Genomic DNA, 11,737 nt, shown 5'->3' with positions numbered 1-11,737 from the left:
CTGTGTGGACACAAGACCCTCTTGATGTCCTCCTGTGTGGACACAAGACCCTCCTGATGTCCTCCTGTGTGGACACAAGACCCTCCTGATGTCCTCCTGTGTGGACACAAGACCCTCCTGATGGAGAGGACTGTCGTTTTAAAGCAGCCTGATGAGGTTCCAGCAGCAGAGTAAACTGACCGACGTCATCGCTACAGTCTAGTAGACAACACTCCGACAACAAAGGAAGAGACCTTTGAAACGCTGCTCTGATCCAGTTCTGCTGGTTCTCTGCAGCGAGCCGTGGAGGTCTGTTGCCATCTCCTGGCGGCACCGGGGTGTGCACACCGGCATCAGGATGATGTCATGGTTCCGAGGGACTATTGTCCTCCGGTTCGGGTTTCTTTGTCGGAGTCTGGAGGTTTCTGTGCGCGCTCAGTGGTGGAACAAACTGCTGTATTGCACCACGTTGTGTGTTTGTCTGCACCTGTGGATGTGTGTGTCGCGTCGACGTGTGCGTCCGGCTGAAAAAACCTATAACTTCAGTACAAAGTCTGCGGTGGTTTTACAGACGTAACGTCGTTAATCACATCGTTAATCACATTGTTGACGACATGAGGGGATTTGAAACGGGCACACAAAGTGGACACCTCTGCAAGGTACCCGACGAGAGTTCTGCAACAACACACTGACAGTGACCGTGTTTTAAGACTGCAGTGTATCCACCTGCTTTGTTGGCTCACAAACATCAACATTATCCTAATAGCTATGCAACATTTGTTCAGAGAACCTCTTTTAGGTTTGATGTCTTAGTTGGCAATGAACACAATATAATACACCTGTAGACAAACATTAATTCTGTATAGATCCAGTGCCTTTAATGTCCCACTGAAGCTGACCCGTCTTTAATATTTATGTCACTTAAACAATTATTGGTAACGACTGCACAGAGAAATATTCTAAAGTTCAATTCAGTTGATTTATACAGTATATTGCCAAGTCACAACAAATGTCTCAGAACACTACACAAAAAACAATTAATCTAAAACAGCCACATTGTGTTAAATCTTCACTTTGTCACTAACCTGGTAAAAACCAGCTCCACTAACCTGGTAAAAAACAGCTCCACTAACCTGGTAAAAACCAGCTCCTGCCTGAGGGAAACTAGAAGTGAGCAGAACTGTGTAGGAAGGTAAGAATCAGACTACTTCATCACAGTCTGTGATCCTGAGCAGCACAGTGGTGACAGTGGAGAGGAAAAACTCCCTTTAACAGGAAGAAAGCTCCAGCAGAACCAGAACCAGAACCAGGCTCAGGACAGGCGGCTCTGCCTCGACCGGCTGGGTTTGAGGACAGGAAAGAAATGGAGACAAACACAGAAGAACTGGTCCAAAGAAAAAATGTTGTTGATAGAAATAATGGACCCTGAAAAGGAAGAAGCGTGTACAGAAAATGGATGGATGGATGGATGTAGAGAACAGAGACTAAAGACAACAGCAGAGTGAAGAAATGTGCTCAGTTTGTGCTCCAGCAGTCTAATGCTGCGTTCACACCGAACGCGATTTCAGCTTCAAAATCGCAGCCAACGCTGAAGTTTGAAGCTTGTGCACTTTGAGGTCAGACGCAGGTCAGCTCTTGAAGCGCTGCACGGCAGAGCCTCCCCGCCCCTCCCTCCTCTGTCGGGCTCTGTTTAATGTCGGACGAGGAAGTGGCTTTGCTTTATTTACAGAGAGTAAGAGCATGTCACGTTCATCAGATAATTAATTCATAATTAATTCACCAGATAATTCAGAGTAGAGGCTCACAGCTCACTTTTCAGGACTATTTTTCCAGTCTGATGAGTCGCTGTCACGCATTGCTGCGGATCAGGACACGATTGCAGGCACTCATTTCAGCTAAAGAGCTCCGCTCTGTCTGTTTCAGGTTAGTGGACATCATTCAGTAAACTGTCCCGTCGGGAAATATGTCGCTACGTCACACAGTGGAGTCTCTCTGATTGGTTGAYGCKGCRCGTCGAGCWGCAAAAGTTCAGATTTTCTAACTTCAGTGATTTGCGCCTCAGCGCGTCGAACGCTCAGATCGTTCAAATCGTTCAAATCGCGCTGCTCTAATCACGCTTGAGGCGCCGCAGAACTTCCCGACGTTGCTTGAAGCGCCTCCACCATAGACTTTGTATGTAAATCTGCTGCTCCTGATGCTGAAATCGCGTTCGGTGTGAACGCACCATAAGTCTACAGCAGCAGAAATGAAAAATAATTCAGGAAACTTAAGTCTAACTATAGGATTGAAAGTCTTCAGTCTAATCTTAAAAGTAGACAGAGTGTCAGCTTCATTGACAGAAACTGGAAGTTGGTTCCACAAGAGAGGAGCTTGATAACTGAAAGCTCTGCCTCCCATTCAGAAACTTTAGGAACCACAAGTAAGCCTGCAGTCTGAGAGTGAAGTGCTCTGTTAGGAAAGTATGGAACAATAAGATCTTTGATATAAGATGGAGTTTTGTATGTTAGAAGATGAATGCTTTTATTTGTTTCTTAAAAATCTTGTTTATAGCTTATATGACTCTTATGAATCTGTGTTAGATTTTGGGAAGTTAAAAAAAAGCCAAACCTAAGACAGAATGCAGAAAAAAAAAGACGTAAACACATCTAATAAAGATAACGTCCTCTCTTCCTCAGATTGAAGAGGAACTGGGTTCCCTTCAGAAGGAGCGAACCGACCGGATCAAACACCTGCTGGAGCGCCAGGAGCGGGAGATCGACACCTTCGACATGGAGAGCATGCGCCTGGGCTTCAGCAACCTGGGCACCCTGGACTTTCCCAAGGACGACTACAGATGAGAAGTGGGCGGGGGGTGAGAGTCCCCGGACGACCATCTTCCTCGGAGCGCCCCTCCTCTCCTTCGAGCCGACCCGGCCCGACGGTGTTGGGTTCTTCACCCTCACAGTACGCTCCGCTGCGTTCTCCGGGCCGCTCGGCCTGGGGTCAGTGGCAGGTTTGAGAGCTCCCAACACCCACCTAGACTTCCTCCCCCTCTTGTGGCACCACGAGACGACAAAAATAGAAAAAAAAGTCTGTAGTTGTCAAGTTTTTGTAAGATTAATGATAACATAGTCGGTGTTTCTTGTTTCTTGTGCAACGATAACACTTTTGATGTGACTGAAAGTGGAAGTCAAAGGAAGGAGAGGAAAAAAACGAGGGTAGATCTACCAGAGAAATCACTCTGCAACCATGCATTTGCAGGTGATTTCTTTTTTTTTTTTCAATCTTTTTTCTTTTATTTTCTTAATCTTAAACAGTGCAAAAAAAAAAAAGGAAATCTCTTGAAATCAAACAACCAATCCTTCCGCAGCCGTTGGTCTTTGCTGCTCCTTTCAACACTTTTTGGTATTTATTGCACCAGGACGTTTTTAGGACAAATTTTTTGAATAATTTGATACTTCGAGAGACGAACTTCGCAACGTTCTTCTCGGTGCACAGATTCCACACGTGGTTCTTTCAGGTGATTGTGACGACCGAAGCGTAGCTGAGTCATGGTACTCCACGTATCGATGTGATTTCACTGCACTGGCAGCAAACGTGAAACATAACTATCCGTACGACATGTGAACTCCCAGCTGGCACAAAGGGCTTCATGAGGAGGGCGGGGGGCGGGGCTTGTACTTCATGTATAGATGGATTTATGGAGAGCTTTTACTTATTTTCATATTGTATTTTAACTGTCACACAAATCAGAAATAATTTTTAAAGACATTTTTTTGTCCTCTCTTCTTTTCAGATTGTATTTGAGGTCCAGTCATTATCAAATTTAATTTTTTTGTTTTGTTTTTGCTTTACACAACTCTCGAGCTGTGTACTTTCTTACAAACCAGATCAGTATGATGCTTTATTATTGCATGCACTTTATTTTTTTCCCCAGGACTAAAGGAAGCATGAATCTGTCAGAGCTTTTAATTATATTTGTAAATAAAGTGCTCATCACGCAAAACGTCTACCTCGAATTTATCTCAACAACAGATTGTCAAATAAATATTTTGGTAGATAGGTACGCATGACAGGTCCAAAAGGATAATTCGTGCAATAAGAAATGAAATCTGCACAATGTTTTGGATTTTTATGGTGACTTTCATTTAAAGAAAAAAAAGCTAAATTTGTGATCGGAACGTGTTTATTTATAAAAACAGCCGAAGTGACTAAAAATAGATAAATAATGGCAACATTTAAGTATCATCTCAGTCCTGTGGGACTTTAATAACTGAAATCAAACACTGCATTAAATGTTAACGCATCAGAAGAGTACATCCTGGTTTATGCATTGATAGTTTAGTACAGAGGTTCTCAAACTGGGGTCCCAGGACCCCCAGGGTTCCCTAGAGCAGTGGTTCCCAAACTTTTCAGCTTTTGACCCACAACATACCAACAGCAGAGACCTGTGCCCCCAGCTGTTGTTGGTTGATAAACATTATTTTCACATCAAATAAACAAGAGCATAGTAACATTATTTATTACGCTATTTTTGTCCATTTTAAGTACACTAATCTTATGTTTTGCTACGACTTATTTATTTATTTTATTTATTTACCGTTATTTTACCAGGCAAATCCCATTGAGATCTCAGATCTCTTTTTCAAGGGCGGCCTGGGCCTGAAGGCAACCTATTGTACATGTTTTTGTGTTGTGGGGGAAACCGGAGTACCCGGAGAAAACCCACGCAAGCACAAGGAGAACATGCGAACTCCGCACAGAAAGACCCCCAGGTCCAAACCGGGGATCGAACCCAGGACCTTCTTGCTGTGAGGCGTCGGTGCTAACCACTGAGCCGTCGTGCCACCGACAACAAAGGCAAAAATGTTGTTCTTGTCATTTTTTTGTGTAATTATTTCCAAATATATTTTCAGGACCCCACCTTGATGATTCAGGACCCCACTGTGGGTCCTGACCCCAACTTTGGGAACCACTGCCCTAGAGGTATCTTGGGGGTTCTCAAAAATTTTCACTAATTTGTTTTTTTTTTTTTTTATTTAAATGCATGGGGAACCATGAACTAATAAAACAAACAGAATAAACTAAATAAAATAATATATTCCCATGGCATTTATGACAGTAAATTATCTTATAAAACAGCGTGGGGTTTATGAGGGGGTCCCTCGAATTTAGTAGACGAACAAATCAGGAAAACATAATTTGGTGCAGTTCATAATTTGACCAGCTTTGGGTGATATTGGTAAAAATATTAATCACAATTAACTGTAGTATTTAGCTGATAATGATATGATTAATCCCTGGACGCCTCATTTCCTAGTCACATGACCGTTTTACATCACTCTTAGTGCAGTGGTTACCAAAGTTGGGGTCCAGAAAAGATTTTCTAAATTAATTATTTTTTGCCTTAGTTGCCTAAAATGTGTAAATGTAGAATAATAAATATTGTTACTATGCCCATGTTTAGTTGACCTGATTCAAATGTTTATCATCCAAAAATAGTTGGGGGCCACAGGTCTCTGCTACTGTTATTTTGTGGGTCAAAAGCTGAAAAGTTTGGGAACCACTGCACTTCAGAAATCTATTTAAAGTGTAATAAAATAATTGGTGATGTAACATTTCCCTATAATTATTACAAAAACACAAAAAAAGTATAAAAAAGTATGTTTGTGTAGCCTTTGTTTTTAGGGTTATTAGTTTGTGTACTAAGACCAGTTCACAAGTTTTTGCCATGAATATTTTGTGGGTCAGAAGATGAAAAGTTTGTAAAAATTTCCTCCAAATTGTGTCCAAAGTACAAACTTCAAGATCAATGTTTAAATTGTGTTGATAGAACAAGTAAAACCAGATATAAATTACAGAACCATTTTTTTAAATGTTCGTCATATTTGAAGCGGAGAGGAGCACTGAGCGAACTGACTGGGGAAGTCTGCCTGGTGGCATTGATCATATTAATCAAGTGACAGAAAATTATTGATTCGTTTTTCTAACTATTAATTGCACGATACGATTTTGCCCAACTTTAAATGTGACCTTCTTCCAGTCAAATGTTTGTAAATGACCACACTTGTGATGTTACGGTCAGACTTCAGAGACAAAGACTGCAGGAGCAAAATGTTCTGAACGTATAATGAAACAAAGGTCACCTGTTGGAGGAAACATTAAAGTTTGTGAGGATTTATTCTCTCTCTGCTTAATCTTATTGCAAACTGTTGCTAAATACTACCTCAGGTTATGAACCGATGAATCAATAAATTAAAGTTTGCAAAACTAATACTGATATTGTGAACTATTCTGGATCTAAGATGATGGAACACACCCAACAACAAAAGCTGAGTTCTGCAGGTTTATTGCAGGTAAAGAAAGGTGATTTCAGGATGTGGATAATCTCCAGTCGAGTGCCTTCCCTTTACTTTCCAGCCAGCTGCTCGTACAGTTTGGGCACGTAACTGTCCCACTCTGCCTGGTAGCAGGTTCCTGCCACCGGTGCTCCCAGGCCGTACTTCTTCCTGAAGGCCTGGAGCTTGAATTTGCCGCGGCCGTCTCCGGAGCGGTTGGTGAGGACGGTCTCTGAGCAGGACAGGCTGCCGGGCTGCTCGTACACCAGCCACACGTACCTGTGGAGACCTGAGGGCGCAGGAAATTAACCAAGACCTGTTCTATATGTATCCACGACATTAATTTTTAAAGAAGAAAACACTGAAGCTTTTAATTATGTCCAATTCAATAAAAGTTAAATATAATTACTGGTTAGTTTAGCACTTTGTTTAATCTTTGTCCTGGTCTCACTGTACCTGTTCCCTTGGGAGGACCAGAGCCCACATAGTCCGACAGGACGCAGCCAGACGACACATCATTCCCCTTCATGTTGACCACCAGAAAGTGATGCCACTCCCTGCAGCACATAACACAAAACAGAAACATCGTCACACAATCCATTCCATCTGGTTTGATGAAAAAAAGTTTCCCCTCACCTGAACTTGGGGTCTTTCCTGCTGGGGGCGTCTGGATCGGTCAAGGCCAGCGTGTACAGTTTACTCGGGTCACATCCTTCCCACTCGACGCAGGTAGGTCGGTTCTGCACCTGCAGAGGAATGGTATCGAGGTCACTTCTCTGCCAGCAGCTATCTTATTTTATTTAAATCTGGAACTCTGTACTTTCTGAAAAGGAGTTCAAGTCAGAGCTGTTGTTAGAGATGATAATATCAAATGTTTGTCATACTTCGTTTTAGTAAAACGTTCAACAGGAATTAAAAATTTAGGTGCTTTTGCATTATCCTAACCTCGACTTAAGCGTTTTTCTACCTAGCATCCGCTTGGGGGCGCTGTTACGTCTAGGGTTGCACAGATTAAAAAAAAAAAAAAAAGCTTAAACAGCCGGAGGTATGCTTGAATGCATTATGTAACCTAACTCATTGTTACCAAACCATTACAGACGCCCATTAAAATAATAGAGCGACGATAAGGGTGTTAGCATTTTGTTAGCATTGATTCAGCTACTCGATAGTTTGGCTAACCCCCACTCAGCTAGCTCCTAACCTGTGTTGGAGTGAGCACTTTGCCGAGCTCGTCGATTTCCAGAGATTCGTATTTAACTGTAAGAGGCTTCGCGGGCTGTTCTTCAACCTCCTGCAGGGCGAGAGGCCCGGACCACTGGCTCAGATCTACGGCCATGCTTCTGTCTGTTCGCAGGCGCTGCTCAGTCTGGACAGACTGGACCGTTGCTCTTTATTGACTTTGGTGTTGCGTTCGCGTACCGTCTGAAACTTTGGGAACTGTTGGCGCACGCTTCGACAAAACTCCTAGCTAAAATAAAAATATAAGAAATTTAATACAATCACTTAAAAATAATTAAAAAGACATTTTTATTTGTGCTGTATAAGATATGTTAAAAACTGTTTTTAATTATCATTTTTTAATTTTTAAGTAAACTATCCACAATAATATAAAACAGTTTTATCGATCTTATATGAAAAAAAGAAACATTAAATTTGGAAAAAATATTACATTTATCATATATATTAGATACATTTATAAATATATAAACAAACTGGAGATGCTTTGGCAAATTGCAGGAAGCTGTTATTTCCCATTAAAACATGAACATTTGAAGGGGACAAACCGCACTAGCTACGTGCGACCACCAGAGGGCGGAGTTGCACATCACACCGTGGAGTTTGATTCGCTAAAACAAATGTCAATCTGATCTCGTGTTCTTTTTATTTTTATTTTTATTTTTATTTTTTTTGGGGATGGCCTCCATTCTCCCCTTATAGCCATCCTCTCCACACCATTATGATTTTTTTGTGAAGAGAAAATAGAGATAGAGAGAGAAGTAATTAGAAAGAAAGATAGACTGAAATAGCGATTAGAAGTATATTAAATATACACCAACAAAACACAGGACCATACACCCAACATCTGTCCGCTCACCTGAAAAATAAATGGATAAATACATGGAGGGCATATATAAAAATATACACATACCCATACATATATAAAGATATACATACATACGTGCCTACATTCATAAATATTGTCAGTATATACACACAGACATATATACACACTCAGTGACCTGTCAGAACCCCCCGGATCAGAACACCTGTTTGTGAGCAGTTGTGAACATGCGTGTATATACAAGATTTCTCCAATGGAATATTTAATAGTGACCGTGGAGGACTGAGACCCAACCCCCAAGACACGAGGCAGACATAGGGAAGACCAGAGCCCAAGGGCCCGAGAGGAATCCCGAGCGCAGAGACCCAAGGGGCACCCACACGGGAAGATCCGCCCACCCACCCCCTAGATCAGACCATAGGAGAGAACTGGGTGAGTCCCCCCAGCGACCACACGCACAGCCCCCGGGGCCAGCAGCGACAAACTCATGGGCCCCACCGGCACCCGCCATACCAAAGCAGATCCAGGAAAGGGCACAGAGGTCTGGGCCCCCAGGGCGCACCCCCACCCCCAGGCCAAAGCCCGACAGGCCCAGAGGCCCCGAGCCCCAACAGGCAGTCACCAGGCCAGGCCGGCACACACCCCAGCGCCCACCCCCAGACCCTGGGAACCCCCAGGACGCCGGCGGCCAGCCGCACACCCCACCGGGGGGCCGAGTAGCGGCGGGCCCCCAGATAAACCAGCAGTAGGGGCAGTCCAGACCGCAGCCTGACAAATACCCAAACATACACAATCGCACCATCCCACCCTCATCCTCACCCCCACTCAAAGACGTACAAGGACGCCACATTCCACTCATACCCCCGATACACACTCTATACCCCCCAGGTCCAGGACATGCACCCACCCACTAATGGAGGCCGCACACACCCGAACCCAGGAGGTGGACCGATCTGACTGATCTCGTGTTCTTTATTGGTCCTTCCTTTACCCCCACTTGTTGAGTTGACACACAACATTTTCAGACACCCTCATTTAGCAAAAAAGGCCTTTTGTGGAGTTTTGTAAATTGTTAAATATTCAGGCACACGACAATAATAAGATGGATATGCAAACCACGTTTTGAGATGGGCTAAAGTTCTATGATAAATTATGGCAAACTTTGCATTTATCTTGCGTCCTGCTTTTAGTCAAATTAAAAATGTATATTGTGGTTCTATCTATCCTCAGACCTTCTGTTGTTCAGCCTGTGTCCAGGAATTAACTACATGAGAAAAGCAGCACTGTCTCAAAATGAAAACATTACGGGTCATTTTAAAGCAGTAAAATTGGTATTATACTGCTCTGATGAGGTTTTATAATTGAACTCTTGTCTTATAAAGAAAATTAGTGATGCCTATCAAGAAAAAAAAAGTATGTTACTGTACCTTTAAGAAGGTGAACTCCAAGGTGTGGTTTTATTCCTGATTTCCGGTCCAGCATGCTCGTGTAAACAGAGCAGTTCGGTCCAGATCTGTTGTAGAGACGCAGACAGGTGGTCCAACATGTCCAGCGGGTCACTTCTGCTGGTTCTGTCTGGGCTCTGTTCGCCGGGCTTTACAGCGGCTTCACAGGTGTCCTCTGCGTCCGTGCGTGTCTCGTAGGCACGAGCTCCCTGTCACAGGTGAACCGGTCCGACAGGTTTGAACCGAAAACCTTTTGTTCGTTTATTTCTGAGGAGGGCGATGTTGGAAAGTTAACATGAACTTAGCCGCAACTGTAGCGTTTCTACAGCTTTGTTTACTTGCCACAGGTGAGTTTATTAAAAAAAAAAAAACAAATCACAGGTGAGTCTGAATAAAGCTCCCTCGTGCTAATTAACGCGCGTGTTTTTATCCCTCCACGTTTCAGCCTCAGTTTCGGACGACAGCCCCACCGAAACTGTCGTGTCAGCCGAACCGGGAGACGTCGTGCTGCTGTCGTGTCTCACCGGCGGCAGCGCGGCACCTTGGTCGACGACGTGGACGAAAAATGGACAGAAGGTCGGCGACAGTTCGACGAACCCTGACGGACGTCTCGCGGTGCTGCAAGACGGGAGTCTGCAGTTCGATGGCGTGAAGGCAGGGGACGAGGGCAGCTACCTGTGCAGCACCTCTCTACCTGACAGCAGCATCTTTAAGGCACGTGCGCTGCTTCAGTTAACCAGTAAGTGGATGCTGGGGGAGTCCAGAGGGATGTTAGAAGCAATCTTTCTGTACCAGAATCGAACCAACGGTCTGGTGACAGCAGGTGTACAGGTGATAGAAAGTTTGTCATTTAACTGATTAGAGGGTTTACCAGAAATTTGACAATGAACATAAATTCTTCAGCAGTCTGCAAAAACTGCTGATTAAAAAAACAACCTGAGAAATGTAATTTTTACTCTGTGAATTTTGACAGCCAAATAAGCTGAAAATTAGATGTTAAAGCTAAAAGCAACACAACTCTACCTAAAATGCACAATGCACTAGCTAAATGCTATAAGAAGCAGGAAGCAAAATGCTTGCTAATAAAGAATAATATGACAAGTGGCATAGCATTAGCTGATCGTAGCATAACATCAGCTAAAAGTAGCATTAGCTAAAAGTATGACTGTAAAATAGAATAACATCAGCTAAAAGTAGCATGATATCAGCTTAAAGTAGCATGACATCAGCTAAAGGTAGCAAGACATCAGCTTAAAGTTGTACAACATCAGTTTGAAGTTGTACAACATCAGCTAAATGTAGTATGACATCAGCTAAATGTAGTATGACATCAGCTAAAAGTAGTATGACATCATTTGAAAGTAGCATATCAGCTAGAAGTAGCATGACATCAGTTTAAAGTAGTATGACATCAGCTAAAAGTATTATGACATCAGCTAAAAGTATTGACATCATTTGAAAGTAGCATATCAGCTAGAAGTAGCATGACATCAGCTAGAAGTAGCATGACATCAGCTAGAAGTAGCATGACATCAGCTAGAAGTAGCAAGACATCAGTTTAAAGTTGTATGACATCAGCTAAAAGTAGTATGACATCATTTGAAAGTGGTATGACATCATTTGAAAGTAGCATATCAGCTAGAAGTAGCATGACATCAGCAAGAAGTAGCATGACATCAGCTAGAAGTAGCATGACATCAGCTAGAAGTAGCATGACATCAGCTAGAAGTAGCAAGACATCAGATTAAAGTTGTATGACATCAGCTAAAAGTAGTATGACATCATTTGAAAGTGGTATGACATCATTTGAAAGTAGCATATCAGCTAGAAGTAGCATGACATCAGCAAGAAGTAGCATGACATCAGCTAGAAGTAGCATGACATCAGCTAGAAGTAGCAAGACATCAGCTAGAAGTAGCAAGACATCAGCTAAA

General features: G+C 42.9%; 3 protein-coding genes across 3 annotated transcripts in view; 2 read left to right on the top strand and 1 right to left on the bottom strand.

The window, feature by feature from the left end:
• The window catches only part of taok3a (TAO kinase 3a), a 74,289-nt gene extending 70,325 nt beyond the window's left edge, over positions 1-3,964 (top strand). Inside the window, exon 21 of the mRNA XM_014011149.1 lies at positions 2,655-3,964. Within this exon, the coding sequence (XP_013866603.1) occupies positions 2,655-2,816 (162 nt within the window). The 3' untranslated portion in view covers positions 2,817-3,964. The remainder of the gene's footprint in view (positions 1-2,654) is intronic.
• Positions 3,965-6,291: 2,327 nt separating this feature from the next.
• pebp1 (phosphatidylethanolamine binding protein 1) lies at positions 6,292-7,779 on the bottom strand (the record flags this gene model as incomplete). The annotated part of the gene is given in 4 exon segments (XM_014011148.1): positions 6,292-6,585; positions 6,753-6,853; positions 6,933-7,042; positions 7,498-7,779. Coding segments are annotated over 4 exon segments (564 nt in total). The 3' UTR covers positions 6,292-6,367.
• A 1,978-nt stretch (positions 7,780-9,757) lies between these two features.
• vsig10 (V-set and immunoglobulin domain containing 10) overlaps positions 9,758-11,737 on the top strand; it is a gene marked incomplete at its 3' end in the record, with an annotated part of 13,394 nt that continues 11,414 nt past the window's right edge. Inside the window, 2 exon segments of the mRNA XM_014011147.1 lie at positions 9,758-10,150; positions 10,249-10,542. Of these exon segments, the coding sequence (XP_013866601.1) occupies positions 10,099-10,150; positions 10,249-10,542 (346 nt within the window).

Source organism: Austrofundulus limnaeus, unplaced genomic scaffold (genome assembly GCF_001266775.1).
Source record: "Austrofundulus limnaeus strain Quisiro unplaced genomic scaffold, Austrofundulus_limnaeus-1.0 Scaffold77, whole genome shotgun sequence".
NCBI lineage: Eukaryota > Metazoa > Chordata > Actinopteri > Cyprinodontiformes > Rivulidae > Austrofundulus > Austrofundulus limnaeus.
The sequence above is the reverse complement of the archived record's forward strand: the minus strand, read 5'-3'. Positions and strand labels throughout refer to the sequence as shown.